This window comes from Terrapene carolina, unplaced genomic scaffold (assembly GCF_002925995.2).
Source record: "Terrapene carolina triunguis isolate 2854851 unplaced genomic scaffold, T_m_triunguis-2.0 Scaffold58, whole genome shotgun sequence".
NCBI classification, from domain to species: domain Eukaryota; kingdom Metazoa; phylum Chordata; order Testudines; family Emydidae; genus Terrapene; species Terrapene triunguis.
Window position 1 is genome coordinate 32,483,524 of NW_020664409.1, and position 23,049 is coordinate 32,506,572.

Sequence of the window (23,049 nt, forward strand, 5' to 3'; positions counted from 1 at the left end):
ATTGAAATATGCTATACTTGAAGACTCTTCATGTTCCATCTGCTGCAGGAGGTGCCAGTAACCACAGGGAACCTGTTAGACTCGTTCCCTGGCCACTGCACTAAATCCATATTAGGTTTTGGGTGTAAATCCAGGTACTGATGGATTTTATAAAGCTCTAACTGGTTTGGGTCTTGGCTGTTGGAGAGACTGTGTCTCTCACCTTGAACCACCATAAATGAGATCAGTTTGAGTTAAATCACTGGATTTAAATGTGGTGAGAACTTGGTGACAGGGTGTGCAAAGTAGAAGTCTTTCAACTTTAAGTTAGCCCACCCTTCTCTCCATACACACTTCTGACAAAATCCTAATTTGATTACTCTTCTATATAGGTAATTATACTGACCTCATTACTGTAGTATCTGAGCAGCTTCCAGTGGTCCATTAAATGACATGACTAACATTTGTCATGTGTAGTTCGTTCTTCAGGTCATCCTCTCCCGAGGGAGAAAATTGTGTGTGCAGTGTAGTGTTAGTTATGGTAGGGTTAAAAATCATATGCATACAATGCTATGTATTTCTGGTGTAGAAGGCAGGTTGAAGAAGTGTGCCTTGCACTTGGAGTGGAAGGTGGTTAGGTTGGAGGTGATTCTTGGTTCCTGTGGGAATTTGTTCCACATTCTTGGACCAGCCCCCAAGAAGCTCTGTCTCCTGCACTGACAAGATTTACTCTTATGGTAGAAAGTTGCATTGTGTCTGAGGAGCAGAGTTGTCCGTGGCTAGGGTACTAGTCTCAACTCCTTTTGCAGTGTTTATTTTGGAGGGTTTTTTGTTGTTGTTAATAGTGTGTGTTAATATACATGTGTCTGGAGACAAGTAATTGGGCACAACTTAGTAATCTGAAATATAAGCAAGCTTGAATCCATGACCATCTATCAGCAATGTCCTGCAATGAGCCTTATATTCTAAGTCTTTCTGGTTGATTAACAGGGGTTCCTGGGCTGATCTACATGATTGCAAGGCTCATGGTCACTGAAGCAGCCAGGACTCAGACCTCTTAAGACTTTACTGGCCAGACTTGGAAAGACTTTACAGACAAACAGAAATGCAGTCGAGTTGAGTGTATGTAATGTGATAACTTTTGAACGGTGCATCAGATCAATTCCAAAATTTCAGGGAGTGATCTAGTTATCAGTGGGCAGAACCCTATTGATCTGGGGGAAAATGGGGAACATATGGAGTTGCTGTCATCTGTTCAGCGAAGCCACAGTTTCAGGTACCTCTGCACTTGTCTGTAGATCAAACAACTTGTTGATGGTACCCCTTAATGCCTTCCAGCATTAACCCTTGCTCATCCTCCCAATAGAATTTAATGTGTTTGACACCTTGACTGATTTGTCTTCCAGACAGACAGAAGAGAAATCATTTCTCTTCCTGATGGGAGCTATGGTGTAGATGCTCAGCCAGTAGGGGCAGCCAGAGGGAGAGGAGAGAGAAGAAGGCTTCATTCTTCCCTTCTAGTGTCCTGTCTCCACAACTTCTGCTCTGTGGTGGGGAGGGAGGCAGAAGTGTTCCCCTCCCTTCCAGTCCAGGGGGAATAAAGGTACTTTGAACAGACTCCAGAAGAGAGCGACAAAAATAGCAAGATGTATAGAAAAGCTGGCCAAAGACACAAGGTTAAAAAAAGTCTTCAAATATGTTAGGGGCTGGTATAAAGAAGATGGTGATCAATTGTTCTCCATGTCCACTGAAGGTTGGACAAGAAGTAATGGACTTAATTGGAAATAGAGGAGATTTAGGTTAGATTTTAGGAACTATTTTCTAAATCTAAGAGTAGTTAAACTCTGGAATAGGTTTCCAAGGGAGGCTGTGGGTTCCCCGTCATTGGAGGTTAAGCACAGGATGGACAAACACCTGTCAGGGATGGTCTAGATTTACTTGCTGCTGCCTCAGTGCAGGGGGCTGGACTTGGCCTCTCGAGGTCCCTTCCAGCCTGACACTGTTATGATTCTATGAGTATGATTTGAGGGAGGGGAGTCACACAGCCTATGGCATAAGAGGAATGGGTGGGAACAGGACCCATGGTGTGGGGGAAGAGAGGAATAGGGGAACAGAACCCCTGGCATGGTGCTGAGGAAGGGAGATCCTGCTTGCGGGGGTGGGAGATGGAGGGAAGATAGAGACAGTGCTGAAGGGGAAATGGGGGGCAGAGACCCTGGCATGGGGAAAGGGGGTGCACAAAGCCCGTAGTATTGCAGGGGGAGAGTGGGCAATCTTGAAATGGGTAGATGCAGGAATCGGGGGAGCAGACAGAACCCCTGAGGGAACAGATGCAACCCCCACCACTACCAAACCCTCCAGAGGCTTCTCCCTACCCACCAGTTTCTTATTTGGATTGAACTTCAGCCAACTGTCTCGTTTCTGTGTCGGACATTGATTAGGCATCCAATTCTGTCAAAAATGACTTAGGTCACTGGTGATATTGCATCTCAAAATGTCTGATTTCCCTTATTGCTGGGGTTCTCAAACTGGGGGTTGTGACCCCTCAGGGGGGTCGTGAAGTTATTACATGGGGGTTGTGAGCTCTCAGCCTCCACCTACAAACCCCGCTTCATCTCCATCATTTATAATAGTGTTTAATATAAAAATTTGTGGTTTTTAATTTATAAGGGGAGGGGGCCGCACTCAGAGGCTTGCTGTGTGAAAGGGCTCATAAAAGTTGAGAACCACTGCATTAGTGCCTTATATCAACACTGTGCAGGATGGTGGCACTGCTATGTATAGATTGTTCAGGATTCCTGTACTAGAGTGATTCCTTCATACTGTATGTGTCTGATACAAATTATAGAAATGACACTGGTGAATTCCTGTATATGAATTCAGGTCTGAAACTGGCTTAAAAACAAAATATTATACTTTGGGGATTAGCAAAAGTATTTAAAGCCATGGATTTGGCAAAATTAATTATAGTCAAGTAAGTATGATTAGAATTCATCTTTCATTTGTGTGCTTCTTGCTTGTCACTCATATATCTGGTACTAATGCCATTGTAGGCGAGTGGCAGGCACCATGAGTTGGTAGACTTAATGTACCCCTCACTATGTGTGCACACATCATACATCATTTTGAAAGCTTATTATGTCTACTTTAAGATGAGAGATGATGCAGAGCTGTCAAGTGATGCCATTACCATAGACACAGGAATAAATAATGACACTATCATCAAATTAAAATGACCATTTTGAAATATTTGCCTTTTTTTGTTAGTGTAATTACTCTATGTATTATTTCAAGACACAACATTGGATTTTTTTTTGTGACTTTAAAGCATCACAACAACAATCTAAAGGGTAAAACAAAATCTAATAAATTTGTACTGGTATCATTGAAATGCGACTAGTGACATTTCTAGTCAACATCATTATCATCATCTTCCTGACCTCTATTGAGAGTGTGTGGGTTACCACAGTCTTCCTTGCCTAGGCATGTATGCAGTTCTATGAAGGAAAGATTGTTCTGACTATAGACACACTTAACTGTAGAGCAATGCCTACTGGTACAGGCACAAATAAGGTCTCGCAGAAGCTGGGATGCCATTAGTCCTGTGAAGAATACAGGAAGTAGATCATACACATTTTTCCATATATGCTACAATGATGATCCAATATGTGGTTTACCTATATGCAAAGACATCCAAATCTTTGTTTGGCAAGATTCTCTTTTGACATGCTATTCAAAACGGTCCTCACATGGGGGAAATTTGGCCAGTGACTTTTCCTTTTTGATAAATAGATTGAGGTGCAAACAATTCAGGTCTCTGTGGGTTTCCTTTTCTCGCTCTGGTCATAGAGCACTGCCTTGCTGCAGAAATTGCAGCTTGTCTGTCAGACTCTCCCAATTTGGCAAGATCTCTGAAGTGGTAAGCTCCCTTTGTTTTGACAACATTAAACACAGATTCCCCCCCCCCCCAATACCAAATAGGGATGAGACAGTTATATCTCTTAATGCATGTACAGCAGGAGGTATGTTGCGGAAGTCAGGAGTGAGTGTGCCACAAATTGTGTGCACCAGTATGAAGCAACGCTTGTTAGTTGTGCTTGTAGTGGTGCCTGTTTTAGGCCACGTGTTATCTGCATATTCCATTTTTGGAAAGTAGTGAACAGCACAGTCCAAATCAGGTGTGTCAGGTGATCTAATTGTTATAGTTCCTTTGAACCCAAGAAACCCGAAAGCCATTCTGGCACATACAGTGTGCAGAAGCATCTTTGTGTCCACTTCCTCTTGAGTACTGTTCAAGTTTTGGGGCTTGTCTTCACTTACCGGTGGATCGACGCTGTGGCTATCGATCCACCGGGGGTCAATTTAGCGGGTTTAGTGAAGACCCACTAAGTTGACTGCAGATCGCTCTCCCGTCAACTCTGGTACTCCACTGGAACGAGAAGAATAAGGGGAGTTGACGAGAGAGTGTCTCCCGTCGACATAGCGTAGTGTGGACCCCCCAGTAAATAGATCTAAGCTACGTCTACTTGAGTTATGCTACGAACGTAACTCAAATTGCGTAGCTTAGATCCATTGGGCTTCTTCAACACATTTAGTGGTGATGGACTTCGTTACTTCACTATTGAAAAAACATCCAGCAAGAAGGAGTATTTGTGCTGGCATACTCGTACTCTCTCAGGTGCATTTTGAACCGTATATTCACAAAGAAATTTTACAAGTAACTGCTTCTTGGATGACATGTTTAAAAACTCTTAACATGGAAGCACAGAGTGTCCACCAGTCACCTGGTATTTCTTACATCTAACCTTAGATCCTGTCTGGTGCTGTCTTTCTGCAGTTTTCTGTCAGACTTCAGTCAGGTCCTAAAAGCTAATTCTGTACCTGAAGTACTCAGCAGCCAGTTCATCAAATGTGTGGAATTTGTGTCCAGCCATCATTTGTATGACAGCCATGGCATCTCTGCTATACACTGTGGTTTCTTTGTTGCATGCTCTCAGCTCATGGATTCTTTCAGCTTCAGCTTCCAGTTGATGCCCTAATTCAGCTTTGTCTGTGCTTCTTACTGTTACATCAGCATGTAAGAGGGACATAGGCTCAGGTACCCATGGGAGACTAAGAATAGTTGGTATTGAAACATCATCTCTGTATCTTGCTAAGGATTGAGCTCTGCAGAAAACAATTTCAAGACTGATAGCTGCTGTGATTGTCCCTCCCTTGCCAGACTTAAATTTGGTCTTTTTCGCCATGTCAGCAAATGTTTTGATGGTAGATTTCTTGACTGGGCTGAAGAAGCTACATGTCCCATGAAAATCAAGTGCACCTCTCACAGATCTTTCAATTTGTTTTTCACTAGCATCTGCTATTTTCAGTCAAGACCCCTGTATGTGCTCTTCATCTCCAGGGCAGAGGCAAGGACTTGTTTGTGGACTTCATTAGGCCACTGCTTTCTCTCATAGCTTTTGCATTTTCATAATATGAAGCTGTATATTATGATCTCTAACACTGACTTGTGCATGTGTCACTGAATTAAAAAGCTAGTTTCTAGAATATTTAAAAGGTTAGTACTGCATGCATAGGCAATTACAAATTAAAACCTTCTACCAGACAGACTAGAGCAGTAGTCCCCAACGCGGTGCCCACGGGCACTATGGCACCCACCGGGGCATTTATGTGCACCCGCCTAGTACCCAACAGGGGAGAGAAGCCACGGCCCCGCGCCTGATGGGGACAGAGAACTCAGGCTGCGGGCGCGGTGTTCTCTGTTCCCGGCAGGTGCGGGGCCCACCTACTGCCCAGCATGGGAGAAAAGCTGCGGCCCCGCGCCTGCCGGGGACAGAGAACTCCGGAGTTCAGTGTGAGACTGATCTGTTCAGCAAATTTCAACTGAAAATATAAAACTTATCACTCATACTTTGACAATTAAGAATGTGATCTGAAAACATTTCACGTTAGTATATTGCAAAATGTTGATTTTTGCCATGTGCGAAATAGCTTAATCATTGCTGGAAAAAATATTTGCCCATGAAAAAACAATAAAAATACTTCAATACATTGATGATTGGTAGTTTTGACCAATAAACACCACATTAAGGTGTTGACATTAACATGAACAGTAAAAACTATAGTCAGTCATGTTGTAGTGGTTCCAGAACTGCAAAAAAAGATACACTCATTTTGGGTACCATTGTTTCACTGTGCTCTTCAGCCTTACCGCACCACTTGACAGTTCCACATCATATTCCTTTAAAGGTACATAAAATAAGCTTTCACATAATATCTGATGTAGATGTGTGTAAGGTGAGTATATTACATGCCAAAAATTCTTTTGGAGACTGGCTGCACGCCTGTTGTGCTTTATTCATTTTTATTGCTGGAAGAATAAATTTACCACTGAGAACAGATCATCTGGCCAGTGATTTACACACTTTTTTTCTAATGTACATGTATATTTGCAATAAGTAAAGGTTACTCTTAGAACAGCAAAAATTAAAGAATAAAGGTGTTGCTTCTGTCTAAAGATATTGCAGATGTTCTTAGTATTGTAGTAGTATTACACAGGGTTATTTGGGGTTTTTTTAAGGCAGTATTCTAGATTTGCCAGTAGAGAGCAGCTGATCCACATTCCTAGATTATTTAGAACAATATGAACAGAAGCTGAAGTTTGGGGATGGGGGAGAAGGAAACTTGACACACACACATTCTTTGTGTTTTGTTTAAGTAGCAACAAAGCCAAAAATATTAGTATTTATTGCTACTGTCTGGCACTTGATTTCTTGTTACTATTGTAAAGTTTTATGTTGGTACATACGTAGCCATTTAATGACTGATTATAACAATTTATTTCTCTGGGGGAAGAGGAAGATGCAAATTAAAGCAAGCCATCAAAAGGAGACATTCGGGTTCCTGCAGTGCATTTAACTATGAAATCATGACTGTAGGGGTTTCTGGTGATACATGTTCTGCGTTTAGTGCTCACAGCTTTAATATGTCATTATAGATGTACTTAAACTGGTTTATGCAAATACTTTAAAATGAAATTTTATCACTTATGATTTTGTTTCAAATAACAGCAGGTTTTCCTTCTAGTTCAATTCATTGTTGCTGCTAGGATACATAAAGGGTGGCTCTCTTACATGGAGGACACTGACCAATGTTGAATTTCAAATAATGTTTTGGGGATTTTTTGTGTTTTTGTACAGGTTCCTAGACTGGCTCTTGAGATTTCAGATTTCTTCCACAGTTTGTAAAGAAGTTATTGGCTATGAAGAGACAGCCAACTTAAAAATCCTGGGCTTTATTCTTGGGTCTTCCCCAGCCACTTTGCCCTGCTCTAGCAGAGCAAAGCATTGGAAGCCCAGAGAAAACCTGCTTCCTGTAGCAGTTCTTTGCCCCCTTGAGCCATGTTGTAGAGACATGCCTGAGAGGGAATTAAAGAAGTCCTTATGTCCCATGTGATACTCTGCTGTCCAATAGTCTGTGGGGCTGTTGGCAGCCAGGCATAAATTGGAACTCAGCCAACTGGAGGCTTAGACAAAGGCTAGGTGGTATAATGCCACCTTTGCCCAACCTCCAACACTCCCTCCCCACCCTTTCCTGGTCCTGTGCTAAGCACAAATTTAACTCTCTTAAAGAGTTTTGCTTAACGTCTAAAGATCAGTCCCAAGAGTATATTAACATATACTTGAGAAGGTAGGACTAATAGCTTAAAATAGAAAGTTAATGTTCAGGTAAACTGGTGGCATTAGATTTTATACCAACAAAATACGGCCATATTATTGCCCTCTATATATGCTAATTTTCATTGCACTGAGGGGTATTGCCTGATGTGATTATGTAAATACCCAATCCAAGCTATGAAAAATTATATTGTGATAGCTTGAATTATTGTAAATATAATCTGGCTGCATCTGTGCACACAGTCATCATGTTCTGGAGTGGGATCTTTAGGGGCTATAGGGGAAGGGAAAGTGGGAGAGACTCCTAGGAACCCCTGGTTAAATTCTGTCGCCAAAATTGATGGAAATGTTGGCATCGCACCTCTGGTTACAGCTAAGTAATCCCTATCAGAAGTAATTTCTCCCTTGTGCTGTGTCAGATAGTAGGTATTTTAAAATTCTTTTCAGAAGATGAAAGTTTTGGTGCTCGATAATTAGTAATACTAGTGCCACTGGATTTCCTGTTGCAGCATCAATATATACACACACACACTCTCTCTCTCTCTCTGTATATATATGTATAGAAATTAATTTTTTTAGGAACAAAATACAAGTACTCGAAAATATAAATTTAATAAAACCTTGTTGGCCAAATGGTTTCTTATTTGGATTTTTTGGTTATAAAAAGTGGGTTTTATTTTTAAATGGGGAAAAGAAACTAAAGCTCTGATGTTTCAATAAGCTCTGCATGTGCTGGTCCCTGTTGAAGTCAAAAGAGCAGAGTTCTTCCCAGGGAGAATTTATTGAAAGCTTGGGGCTTTAGAGATTCACTCTTACATGGGCTTTCTTAGATGACCAGGGGGATAGATTTTTGGGAGACGTTTGTTAAAATACTGGCAGCAGATCAGTACACAAACAATCTTTAACTAAAGAGAGCATGGAAAAGAATGACAGTTTTTTTTTTTCCTTAAGGTGGTGGCTTTGCAAAATGATATTGGCACATTTTTTTGAGGAGTACTATCTAGCTGTCTAATTAGATGGAGGGAGGGAAATGCTTGTGAGCAGTGTAGCAGGCTTGCTGTCAGAATGCACATTTTGTTCTAAAGCTGCTAGACTCTTATGCAAATGTTAGATTGGATTAGGTTTTCTAGCCTGCTTATTAGAAGGAATAGATTTTCCAATATGAGATTATTAGTAATAGCAGTATTATGTGGCAAAAAAAAAAACCCAGTGTGAATAAGTCACCTGTAGAATTTCTGTGGGTGGTTTTTTTTTTTTTAAGGGTTGGGGCAGGTCTACATGACCTGTGCTTGTACCAAAATATGAGAGGTATGGAAACTTTAAAGGGAAAAAACCTTAGATATTTTAAAAATATTAGAATGAGTTTAAAGTGGATTGCAGCTTTCAGAGAAGGGAAAACGTTTGGGTAGAAAAAGCATGTGGTAAGATTGCCACACAGTAGATCTTTGGGAGCATATTCATCTTCCAGCAGCAGGAGCATTTCATGATGTGCATTTGAACAGATGGGAAATCTGCAAGTGGCCACCTACCTGAAAGTGTAATTCTTTGATGGGCAACTCTGACCCGAAAATCAAACAATGGATTCTGGCCATAAATGTTTTCACCCTTGCTTTGATGTATGCTGATCAGATGTATTTCTACTTTCTGAAATGATAGTGAGAGGAGAGATCAGTTCAGGTAACAAAATGCCTGTTATAATAATGAATTGTTTTCTATGCCTCATGTTTCATGAGGAATAGTGAAAATTCTGAATGAGTTCTGGAGGAAAGTTTAGAAAGGGGGAGTTTTTTCAATTTTCTAGTCAGTAACATGTTAAAATTACATTGCTGGGGCATATTTTTGTTCTGGAGGTATTTTTCAGGCTTTCCCACTCCTACATACTATGTCACTTTTTAAACCCTTTTACTTAGTAAGCTTTTTTTTTTGTACTTTAAACCTTCTCCCTGAAACTTAACAATTAAGAATCCCTTTGACCCAGCAGCGAGCTATATTGATCTGTCTGACAAGTACCCCATTCAAAAATGTAAGAAATATTTGCAATAATGCCTTTCAGATAAAATCAATGAATCAAGATACCTTCCCTGCCCCTCCCATACCAAATATTCCTCATAATAAGTGAAATAATTGGTATTTTAACAGAAAATACCAATTTATTTAGATTTAAACATTAAAAAGAATACTAAATTGTAGAAGAAATGTGATTATATTTGTAACACTAAAGGAAAGAATACTTTTATAGACTTTTCTCCTAATGCTTCCAGGATACACTGATTCTAGTGTTATGAAGAAGTCGTCGTCTCTGTATTAACTACCTACTAACTACTAGATGCTTGAACTGGTGTTTCTCTTTCACCTTTTTACAGGATGTCATCACTAATTCATGGGATGATTTAGTTGGGAATTGGTCCTGCTTTGAGCAGGGGGTTGGACTAGATGGCCTCCTCAGGTCCCTTCCAACCCTGATATTCTATGATTCTAATTGCTCTATCCTTTTTGTGTTGTGAAGGGTGGGGAGCACTGCAGTCCTAATAAATAATCAGAAGCAATTGCTCTTTAAGAAGGAAAACTTCTTTTTTGAATGTCCATGTATTAAAAAAGAGAGTCAAGTCAGTACTCAGGAGATGTTATGATGACAATATTGAAAAATTGAAAAGTCACCTATGTAGGCACTGAAATCCTCATTCCCTGACTCCAAATGAAAACCGATAAATCAGGGCTATTGAAGGCTTTGACAGTATTGTTCAAAATCTCAAGGGCACTTATTTCAAATGACTTTCTGACTATAAATAGTCAAGCTGGTTGATGAAATCCTTGAAATTAATTTGCTGTCTTTTTTTTTTTAATGAAACATTCCTTTTTTCATCTCCCAGCAGCTCAGAGGAAATTGATTTTTTTTTTTAAACACTCCTTTTTCATCATCATCTTTGTTTCTTTTTTTTCCTTTTGCACAGAGATTCTGACAAAATATATCAAACCTGATGCAGAATGTTTGGAGTTGTTTGCTCGCTGCCTGCAGCCTGGTTGGACCAGTTGGGGAAATGAGGTTCTTAAATTCCAACACATTGATTATTTCATTGCTCTGTACAACGAAAATGAAGTAGGATCTTTTAGCTTAATTTGAAAACTTCCCCACTCCCCATAGTTCTAGAACACTCAGAAGGCAATGTAAATGAAACAGACTCTTAAATTGAAATCCTTGTAGTGATTAGCCTTCTGATTAGATTATGGTGGTGTCTTCAGTTTCACAAGGTGTTCCTGTATTTTGATTCCCCTTGAGAAGTAGGGCAGATCACTTGAAGTACATGCTTCTGAATCGGATTGATTTTTCTGAAAGAAAATACTACTTTGGGTTGGTGACAAATCAGAAAACAAGGGAAACTGAAGTAAATAAGTATAAACACAACATATCTTACCACATAGTCATGTGTCTTTGTATCCCCTGAGATAAGGGGAGCAATGCCCACATTAATAGGTATGTGGACTGTTGACTGGTACATATTCTATATTTCTAAAAATTACACTTTTAAAATAGTCAACAATTCCATCTTCTTTTAATGCTGTTAATACTTTGAGTATAGTCTCAACATCTTACAAATTCTGCATATTAAGGCATATGTGTATGGTAAAAGTTTAGCAGAGTATAAACATTTTATAAACCTTGTTTTTTAAAAACTAAGCTATGCTTCATGTTTCAGTTTATACCTAACTTACTTTTTTAGCTCCTCTTTCTTGTAATGTTCTTGAAAAATATTTATTATAAGTTTCATATCTGTTCTTTTGAACTGATAACTGTTTCAGCAATAATTAAATTATTTTTAAAATGATGTACTGCATATGTCCTTTGCTTCCCTTAGGTTTTACTATAAAAAAAGATAACTGTTTTTAATGAAACATTGCCTTTTGTATGCAACATTGGAGGCAAAGTGATCCTCGGAAGATAAATTGCCATTATTGATAACAAGGAGCAAAATAAATCATACACCTCAAATTAAATAAACTTTTGATTGTTTTTAACCAAAGCCTGATGTTCACAAGTTGTCTCTTTTGTAACTTGAACACAATGATTTTTAAATTCAATTTGTTTTGTCAGTGTATTATTCACAGGTTTTTAATTTCTCTGTTATAGTTTATATTGTGGTTCAATTTCACATTTTTTTTCTTTATTTGGGCAGTAGACTTAGCAAAGCTGAAATAATGGTTGTTTTTACACTAGATACAGTTAAAACAAAAAATGTACGCAAATATTTCAACAATGAAGTGCAAGCTGTTATAATCCTACCAGTAGGCAAAAACCTTCTATTGGCTATAGTATTAAATAATAGTTATGGGTTTCTAATTGTCCAAAGTGTAAGGGGGAAAACGCTAAGTATGTACAATATATATAATTGGCATTTAATATGTCTATATGTATATATTACATTTTCCCTGGGTTTGTTTAGGCTTCCCTTAGGAAGCTAAACTCTTAGTTAAAAAACATTGTTCTGTGTTAATCATTAAGGGCAAAATGTTTATGCAAAACTTTTATTGATATCATGGGAGCTTTGCTTACAGAGTAAGTGTAGAATATGGTTTTAAGATAGTTGAATGTCAAGGGTTACAAGAGGAAATAAATGCTATATAAAACTCAGAATGTCTAGAGCAGCTCCCAAACTGAGAATCTAATGAGACTTTTTTTTATAAACATGTAATTAAATAAGCTCCATGGTACCAGGGCTGTGAGACTTATTCTGGGCTTTGTTTAACACATCTTGTGCAGTTCTAAAAAGCCACCTCTACAAGCACCAGCAAGGGGGTGTGGTGCCATGGAGTTAATGGTGAGAAGGGTGTGTTGGGGGAAGGGCTACAGCACCTAGCATTTTGGGGATTTGAGATGCTGCTACCACCCATAGGCAGCTGGCAACAGGCTGCTATAACTTAGGCTGCCTTCCAGGGCCGTGTGACTTATTCTGGGTGCCATAGCAGTCCAGAATACGGAGAAGTCAAAAGTAGCATAAAGCCACCATAGACCCCACAGAGGTTGAGTTTTGTGCTGCACCTCTCGTAGGCACAGAACATATTTTCACCCGTAGAGACTACAGTCTGAGGGCCTAATCCTCCTATTGGCTCCAGGCAGGCAGAGCTCTGGACCAGCGGGGACCCGCACTGAAATCTGTGGAGTCCAGATGGGTGCCACAGTCCACCTGCACAGAGCTGGCACCTTCATTGTTAAAATGTCAACTAGTTTTAGATGTCTCTCAATTTCAGGGTTCCATCTAAAGAGAGTTGGGACCTGATCTTTAGAAGATGAGAATCCAGAGTTCCAGTTGAACTCAGCAGATGCACCATGAGCTCATCTTCAAAAATCAGATCTGCCAAAAGTTGAAAGATTAGGCTTAAGTGATTTATCCATGATCAGGTCTTATGTGGCGGAGTCAAAAATTTATTTAAAAAACCACTACACTCCTAGTCCTTATGGCTGTGGAGAAATACTTCCAAACATGAACCAGTGTAAACAGATCTAAAACAATGGCATTAACAAGGTATGAGTTGCCCTCATTTTCTCAGTGAACAGTTGACTCTGAAACCTAACGACACTGATATTGTCAGTGATTATTTTAGCAGAAATAGCCAGCTATTATGTTTGTCCCATAATCCCAAACTGCTTCCCACACTTTCCTGGCTGCAAAAAGTTTCCATCTGTCTCTTACCAGCTGCCAAATCTTTCTATAATGCCAGTTGTGTTGTCCATACAAATATCTGATGCACATTGAAAATTCAGAGCAGAGTAAAATCAAATGAATTTAAGTGGACCTTTGTCTACTTGAAATCTAGTTACTCTTTTTTTTAAAAAAGCTTACAGATACTATTATGTATTGTGGAGATAGCGAAAGGAACCCCGGCCTATTGTGCCAGGCCCTATACAAACGTGGAATAAAAAGACAATCCTGGCCCAAAGAGTTTGCAACCTAGGCATAAAATGACAGAACAGTTGGAAATACATAAAGGAACACAAGATATGAATTCAATTCAGTGTGATACACAGCAGCTGCCTATGTACTGTGTGCCCCTTAGTTTTCCTGACAAATGTTGTTTTGTCATCATTTTCCTATTTTTAAAAGGTTTTCCTCTTTCTTGTTGTTTGCATGGGTCTCAACACAGCAACAAGGAATGCTGACTTTATGCAGAGTGCTGTCTAATGAACAAAACATACACTGAAGAATATTTTTCTTTCTAATTTTCACTTGTAGCAATATTAGGCCTTTAGAAGTACAGTAGGTCATTTTCAGACAAGTGAGATTTTTAAATTGGAATATCCCTTTATTATCAAAATATGAAGGTTTATTGGAGGAAGAATTGCAGAAGCTCAATGCTTAAGATCCTTTGAGAATTATACAATTACATAAAAATCTTAGCTCATAAAGGGAATATTAAGTCATTTAAAGCTATCTTCATATTTAGAATTAATGAGTTAAACATTTTTATGAAGCTGAAGGATTGAATATGATTTTGAAATGTCAAATTATCATATGACCTTTACTTATATTTTTAAAATCTAATAAATAAAATCTTTTATACTGTTAAGATACTTTCTGGAATAGTTATATTTCTAGGTGTTGATTGTGATATGAGCTCCTGTTGAAACTATCCACTAACACTACAAAGCTTCTGTTATGAGAAGATAAAACTTTATTTAGAAGTGAAGTAGCAGTCTAATGTGCTTTTTCTCTTTCCATAAGTTTTCAGTCTATGTAGATGGCAAGGACAGTAAAGAAAAAGCTGTGAAAAATTGCTTCCAAGACATGGTGATAATTCAGGAGATACAAGGATGACAGCTGCAAATATGCTCTGGGTATTGTGTTCATCAACCTTAACACATCATTTGAGACTACTTACCATTTTACACCTGTATTTAAATATAAATTATTGATAGAGGTGGGCAAGATCTGAGATCATATTTATCCAAACTGTTATAAGAGTCATGATGACTCAATTGGCAGATCTTTATTGAGTGGAAGAGCCTTGCTTGACTCTCTGTAAAACCTTGTGGCATGAGGTTACATCTGGGCCCTGATTACCAAAAGTTCCCAAAGTAAGCTATCTTTTTATATCTTTCCACATCAACTCCATTGCACGTGGGGGTGTGTGGGATGTGGAGCTGCTCTGCATTAATCTGTGAGTATTATTAGGACTGTCAAGCAATTAAAAAAATAAATCGTGATTAATTGCACTGCTAAACAACAATAGAATACCATTTATTTAAATATTTTTGGATGTTTTCTACATTTTCAAATATATTTATTTTTAGACCTGTAAAATTTTAGACCCTGTAAGTCCACTCAGTACTACTACTTATTCATCCAATCACTAAGACAAACAAGTTTGTTTACATTTGCAGGAGCTAATGCTGCCCGCTTCTTGTTTACAATGTCACCTGAAAGTGAGAACAGGCGTTCTCATGGCACTGTTGTAGCCAGTGTCGCAAAATATTTACATGCTAGATGCTCTAAAGATTCATATGTCCCTTCATGCTTCAACCACCATTCCAATGGACATGTGTCCATGCTGATAATGGGTTCTGCTCAATAACAATCCAAAGCAATGCAGACCAGTGCATGTTTATTTTCATCATCTGAGTCAGATGCCACCAGCAGAAGGTTGATTTTCTTTTTTGGTGGTTCGGGTTCTGAAGTTGCATCGGAGTGTTGCTCTTTTAAGACTTCTGAAAGCATGCTCCACACCTCGTCCCTCTCAGGTTTTGGAAGGCACTTCAGATTCTTAAACCTTGGGTTGGTTAGAAATCTCACATTGGTACCTTCTTTGCGTTTTGTGAACTCTATAGTGAAAGTGTTCTTAAAATGAGCACGTGCTGAGTCATTATCTGAGAGTGCTATAACATGATATATGGGGCAGAATGCAGGTAAAACAGAGCAGGGGACATATAATTCTCCCCCAAGGAGTTCAGTCACAAATTTAATTAACACACTTTTTTAACGAGTGTCATCAGCATAGAAGCATTTTCCTCTGAAATGGTGGCCCAAGCATGAAGGGCCATACGGTTGTTTAGCATATCTGGCACGTAAATACCTTGAAATGCCAACTACAAAAGTGCCATGCAAATGCTTGCTTGTTCTCACTTTCTGCTGACGTTGTAAATAAGAGGGCAGCATTATCTACAATAAATGTAAACAAACTTGTTTGTCTTAGCGATTGGCTGAACAAGAAGTAGGACTGAGTGGACTTTTAGGCTCTGAAATTTTACATTGTTTTGTTTTTGAGTGCAGTTACGTAACAAAAAAAAAATCTACATTTGTAAGTTGCACTTTCACGACAAAGAGATTGCACTACAGTACATGTATGAGGTGAATTGAAAAATACTATTTCTTTTATCATTTTTACATTGCAAATATTTGATTTCAATTACAATACAATGTATATGAAAATGTAGAAAAACATCTAAAATATTTAATAAATTTCAATTGGTATTCTGTTAACAGTGCAATTAAAACTTACAGCTACCCCTATGTCCTGCCAAGGCTGGAACCTAAAGATCAAATGGACACCAAACAGTTAAAAAGTGACCTGCTAGAGAGAGATCCTAGAGAGACAGTTCTTGTGGTTGAGTCTGGCTAACTTGGACCTTCATGGCTGCTATGGAGGATTGCGGGGAGAGGGGGAGAAGGAGAGCAAGAATAAGCTAGATGTGTGTGTGTGTGTGTGTGTGTGTGTGTGTACTGCACAGTACATAAAACTCCTCACTCTTTTGTACAGAACTGTATTCCTACTATTGACCAGTAAGCAATACTTGTTTTGGAGAAGGCTGCCTGGGCACTGCATGTTAACAGCTGGTCAAAGTCCCAAAGGAGAGACCAGGAGTCAGGCCTGCTGAGTAATCACAGGAAATAAACAGGAGGCTGCAGCCTGGGACTCCTGTATAAGAGTGAGCAAATGGTGAGATTCCATGCTGAGGGAGGCAAAGGCAGGGGCCCTGTCATCTGGAGGGGTGCACTTGGAGGATCCAGAGAAGGATCCTAGCTAGCCCTGTATCTATGACAGTGTACAACCCCTGCTTTGCGCATACAGAGAATTATTTGTGTGTGAAAATCTGGGTTTAGAGGGGAACATTATTGTTTGTTTAAATTAGGTACAGCCAAAAATTCTTGTGCACTACTGAAAATTGGATCCTTTTGAAGGTGTTTTTTCCAGTGTTTTTAATGTTAACGTTTGAAAGGAAACAAGCATTTATTTGATTAGCCCTACCCTGAAAGCAAACATAATCTATACTCTTGACTGAACTATAAGATATGGGTATATGTGTCACATAGTACTTTTTTAAACCAATGGTAACATAAGAACGGCCATACTGGGTCAGACCAAAGGTCCTTCTAGCTCAGGATCCTGTCTTCCGACAGTGGCCAATGCCAGGTGCCCCAGAGGTAAGGCTACGTTTTAATCATGGGTATTTTTAGTAAAAGTCATGGACAGGTCACGGGCAGTAAACAAAAATTCATGGCCCGTGACCTGTCCATGACTTGTACTATATACTCCTAACTAAAACTTGGTCTGGGGTGCTGCAGGTGCTCTGGGGCGGGGGGTGGCCCCGAGACCTCTGCTGATGCTGAGAGGAGGGGCCAGGTGGCTGTGTGCGGCCCAGGACCCCCGCTGGTGCTGGGGGAGGGGTGGCGGGGCTGGCAGGTTCCCTACCTGGCTCCGTATGTCCCTGCAGCTCCTAGTGGGAGAGAAGGCCAGGGGGAACTCCACACGCTGCCCCCGCCACAGGCTCTGGCTCCACAGCTCCCATTGGCCGGGAATTGCAGCCAATGGGACCTGCGGGGGTGGCGCCTGTGGGCAGCGCACAAAGCCCCCTGGCCCCTCCTCCTAGGAGCTGCAGGGTCATGTCTGCCACTTCCGGGGAGACTCACCCAGGTAAGTGCCACCCCGCACCCCAACCCTCTGTCCCAGCTCTGAGCCTCTTCCCACACCCAAACTGCCCCAGCAGCGGCTGGAACGGCTGGCCCAGGGGCTACCCGATCTGCTAGAGCAGCCCCGGAGCCAGCTGCACTGGCCACTGCAGAAGTCACAGAGGTCACAGAAAGTAATGGAAACCATGACCTCCATGTAGCCTTACCCAGAGGGAATGAACAGAACAGGTTATCATCAAGTGATCCATTCCCTGTCGCTCATTCCCAGTTTCTGGCAAACAAAGGCTAAGGACACCATCCTGGTCAATCCTGGCTAATAGGCATTGATGGACCTTTCCTCCAGGAATTTATCTAGTTCTTTTTAGAACCCTGTTATAGTCTTGGCCTTCACCACATCCTCTGGCAAAGAGTTCCACAGGTTGTGCGCTGTGTGAAGAAATACTTCCTTTTGTTTGTTTTAAACCTGCTGCCTATTAATTTCATTTGGTGACCCTTAGTTCTTGTGTTATGAGAAAGAGTAAACAACATTTCTTATTTACTTTATCCACACCAGTTATGATTGTATAGACCTCTATCATATCCCCATAGGCATCTCTTTTCCAAGCTGAAAAGTCCCATTCTTATTAATCTCTCTGGTATTGAGATTTTGTAATGTAAAGAGCAACACAGACACATCATTGCATTGTGGTTTCTTCATGTGGCCCTGTCCCCATCATGCCCTTGTTCCATGGGAGAGCAGGTGGTATGTAAGTAACTAGGCAACCAGGTGGTTTCCTTCCAACCCCATCAAGGGAATATCCAATGACCCCATTAGGGCAGATTTAAGTCCCCTTTGCACCACTGGAGCAGTGCAAAAATGACTTGATCTGGCCATAAATTATAGCTTTCTATAAGCATTGTCCTCTATTCCTTCCTCTTCCTTCTTTAACAGATGAACATCTTCCCCTGCCATTTTCATCACCCAACTTTTATCTGTATAATATAAAATAATGTTAAAGATATTCAGAACCATTGAGTTATACACATTGTTAACTTCACACTTGGAGTACAATCCTGGCCCCAGGGGGTTACTGAGGGAGTGTATGGACTGTAAGAGTTTATCTGGGGGAGATTTTTAAAGGCTCCAAGGACAGATAGATACCCAACTTTCTTTGAAAGTAAAAATCTCCCCTGTAGAGGACAAACTGTTATTAAGGCATGGATCCTGAAAATAGCCATATGAATTTTATTATCATTTCAATTGAACTACATACAGTAGCAAAGGGCTGTCTCTTTCTGTGCTATACAGTGCCAAAACACAGTGGGACCTCAGTCTCAATTTGGGGCCTCTAAGTACTACCACAATGCATAATAATACTTCAGCCATATGTTTCTTCTGCCTTTGAATTTTTGCTGTGTATTACCATCTCCATGTGAGTGAAATAATAGAAATTGAAAAGTACCACCAGTAATTAAGACATGAGTAGAAACACTTCAATAGAAATAGGACATGAATGCATGCAATGAGCTGGAATTAATTTATGAAATATCAGGAGCAATGCTCTGTGATAACAGAAGAACAAAGCAAGGTATCATCCAGGGAGCACAAGGAATATGATGAGCAAGACACTGCAAACAGATCATTTATTTCAAATCATCTAAGAACATGATCTTCATGTTTAACTTGCTATTGTTACTCAGACTCATGGTGAGAGGTAGATATTTTTAGTGACATTTTTCTTCTTGCGACTCATCTTGCAGTTGTGCAAAAAAACCAACCAACCAATATAATACTAATAATAATCCCTCTACACACTGGTAAAAATATAATGCACCTTCGCCTTTTGCACCACAATGAAGCTGGTGGAAATGGCAAATTCTGTAATCACACTGGACTGATGGGATATTCTGACCATTTATGAGACAGTGTCATACATTCAAAAAGAATCTTGATATCTCCTTTGGATGGGATCACTCACCGCAGGTATTGCCTATTGGTCAGGCAAGGTCAGAGCCTTTCCTGGCACCCGTGTTCATAGCTACTCGAACTCTTCAGTGGTCTGCCCCTTCTGTGACTCAGCCTTCTTGCCAGGCCACATATTTATGTCCACCCATTTTGGGGATACATAAGTAGTCCAACAATGCACTTAGGCTTCTGGGTTAAGCAAGGAGTTCTGGGTTGCCAATGGATCAAGAGCTCATGATCTTGATACTTCTGCCTGCAGCATCTTGTCTCAACTGGATTCCCCATATCGGGGGCAGGCTACTATCTCCAGCACTGGCTAGGGGTTGGTAAATGAATCTGGGCCCACCCTCTTCTCCACCTTCCAATCCAGGGCCCAGTGGTAAACAGCTAAATCCCTCACCCCAAAGTGAATATTGCTGCCTCCTGGATCACTTCCTGCCAGTCCCCTCTTTTCCTAGTGGGTAAAGTAAAGACTATAAATAACTGAAATCAAAGGTAAAGTCTCAGACCTTCTGAGAGTCTCAAGTCCCTTCTCTGTGGGTTTGACCAAGCAGTCACAGCCAGACAGTAGGCACTCGTGCTGTGCTGTGCTGTGCTGTGCTCCTTCCCAGAAGCTCAGAGCATATGTCAACTCATCTTTACTGTCTGCCTATTACTGTGCTACTCAGCTCCCTTTTAAGCTCCTCCTGCATGCTTTGCAGGTGTGGCAGGATGAGAGCTGCCAGGGACCAATGTAGCTCTTTAACTCTTCCCTTTCCAGTGTAGGGTTTGTACACCCCATCACACTCTTGTTCCTGCTCTTTCTTCCATCTTCTCTCTCCCCATAGGGAGTTCTTCCATTAAAGTGAATATAGAAGAAAAGGAGACTATACAGCAGGAAACAAAAGGTGAAGCTGGAAGCAGAGGTCCAGCATGCTGAGGAATAACAAAGGTTACCGTTTCAGCATACAGGAAGTGCTACTGCAGCCTACTTACCCAGTGTGGCTCTGCAGCCCCCACTAATGGCTGAATCACATGCAGGGTTGAGTCACTACAAACTTCAGAGGTTTGTCTTTTAACAAAAGCTTATGCTTTTATATCCACGGGTCCCAAGTTCAATCACTGCTGACAACAAGATTTGTGATATTCTGCCAATTCAAGGGACACCCTAAATTTGAAAATCTAGTAAAAAAGATTTAAGTACAAAATGACTTCTGAGTACCCTGCCAATTTGTGTGGTTTTACAATCATATTCCACCCACCTCCTTTAAAAAACACCACCACATATTTGGTTGAGTGAAAGGCCCACATAAAAGAAAGGCCTTGATCTGCAAACACTAATGTGTGCGAGTAATGTTATTCATGTGAACTGCGTAGGTGACTGTAGCCAAAACAGGAAATTGACAAACTACTCTCAAATGTAGAGGAAATAAATGAAAACAAAATCATGAAGTGTTTTGTCTCAAATCTCTTTCAGGGATAGCCATGTTAAGGGTTACTTGTAACAACCATAGGTTAAAAAAAATCAGCCAGACATATGGATCATAATTTTCAAAGTTTGGTGTCTATAGCTAGCCACCTAAGTCTTTATTTATCCATCTAACAATTGGCTTATTTTCAGAGTTGCTGAATAGATACATAGTAAATATTTATACTAAGATAAATAATTACAATTTTGAAAGTGGTAGTTCATTGAAAATAACATTATGACAATGCTAAGCCCCTCAAAGTACTACATGTATCACTTTTGTATCCTCTGTTATTCTGTACACACTTTCTCAAACTTTTGTATCGGTGACCCCTTTCACACAGCAAGCCTCTGAGTGTGACCCCTCCCTTATAAATTAAAAACACATTTTAAAATATTTATCACAATTATAAATGCTGGAGGTATAGCGGGGTTTGGGGTGGAGGCTGACAGCTCACGACCCCCCACGTAATAACCTCACGACCCCCCATGGGGTCATGACCCCCAGTTTGAGAACCCCTGCTTTACACTACAATACTCCTGAAGTTAGATCAAGTTCAGAAGAAAGTAGCTGTTTTTTTATAGTTCATGACTCATCTACTGATTCGTTTCACTTCAAAGAGACAATTCTGCAATAAAAAATACTTTCCCACATCAAAGTGACCAGCTCTAGCTTTCTATCCAAAAAGCTGTGAGGCCTATGGCCAAACTCATTAAAGACAAATAAATTGGATTAGGTTAGAAAGGGCAATTTGTGCAAACTGATGGGCAAAGTTACAAGGACTTCTGGATTTTGATAAGGACAAAGAGAGGAAGAACATAACACCAATCTAAATACAGCTATAAATTGCATTGCATGGTGAACCTTTATTATATTTTCTTCTCTAGGCAAACAACAAAAACCAAAACACATAAGAGAGAATAGCATCAACAAGTTAAAGAAAAAAGGTCAATGGAGCAACCTTTCAATTCTTACAGTGCTGCAGGGCTCATCTGAACAGTAACATTTACCATGAGGGAACAGTGTTACCACATAATTTGAATGTTGTCTGTCAACATATTACAGAACTATGTTACAGCCTGTAAAGACTAGGGTTGTACCATCATTCCATAGCTTAGTTATTATATAATAATAGTACGTAGCTCTTACATAACACTTTTTGTCTATGGATCTCAAAGTACTTTACAAAGGAAGATACGAACCATTATCCCCACTTTACATATGGGCGGAAATGAGGCATAGAAATGAGAAATGATGTGTCCAAGGTCACACAGCTATTTTGAGGCCTTAAGTGGATCTTAAGCACACAGACCTTGTGTTGGCCCTGGGGGAAGAAGAGGGAGGGGATTTCATTCCATATTAACTGCCAGAGTGCTGAGATGAGCAAACAGGATGCAACTTTTCCTTTAAATGAACAAATTTCCCATTGACATCACATGTGTAGGTGTAAGACAATGTGTGTTTTATACTGAGTTAGGGTGCGCAATGTACGTATTTAGATTTTTCTTCTTTTCACCATGGTTTGATTTTTATACTGTGAACCAATAGAGATGTGTGCATGCTAAAGAGTGAACGAGATCCCTCCAGACCTACAAATTTGGAGAGAGAAAGATGGGAGGTGAGAAGCAGAGACGATGGAGTTGGGTTCAGTCTGTGGAGGATGTTTCATTTTCATTAAAGCAGGGCCACGTGTAGTAACAGACATAATTTGCAAAGGTTGCATCAGTAACAGGAGTTGGCTAATCAGTTAAAATGTAGAAATCACCTCTGCATCTTTAAAAGTTAATCGTAAGTCTTTACTGGAAATATAAAAAGCTGTCTGAAATTTTTAAAGACTGTTTATTATACAAAATCTTCTTGCTTGACAGTAATAAGAAGAGCAAGTGAAAATAAATCCATGAGCACTGGTGCTGTTTAGACTTCCTTTGCAGTCATCCGATGATATCTGTTGTTGTCTTGATAATTTTTACTGTCTAGCCATTTATGAAATGCTTACCCAGTGAAAATAGAATTGTTTTCATTTAAAATCTTGGTACAAGCTATTTAGTCTGAGACCAGCTGTGACACTTAAGTATTTCCTGCTTTGATGAACCAGACGATCA

At 40.0% G+C, this 23,049-nt stretch overlaps 1 protein-coding gene across 3 annotated transcripts in view; it reads left to right on the forward strand.

The window, feature by feature from the left end:
- Positions 1-11,313, forward strand: part of METTL4 (methyltransferase like 4) — a 33,909-nt gene extending 22,596 nt beyond the window's left edge. For all 3 annotated transcript variants that reach the window (XM_026661454.2, XM_026661443.2, XM_026661461.2), the window contains exon 9: positions 10,607-11,313. In XM_026661454.2, the coding sequence (XP_026517239.1) occupies positions 10,607-10,776 (170 nt within the window). In that variant the 3' untranslated portion in view covers positions 10,777-11,313. The remainder of the gene's footprint in view (positions 1-10,606) is intronic.
- Positions 11,314-23,049: the final 11,736 nt, after the last annotated feature.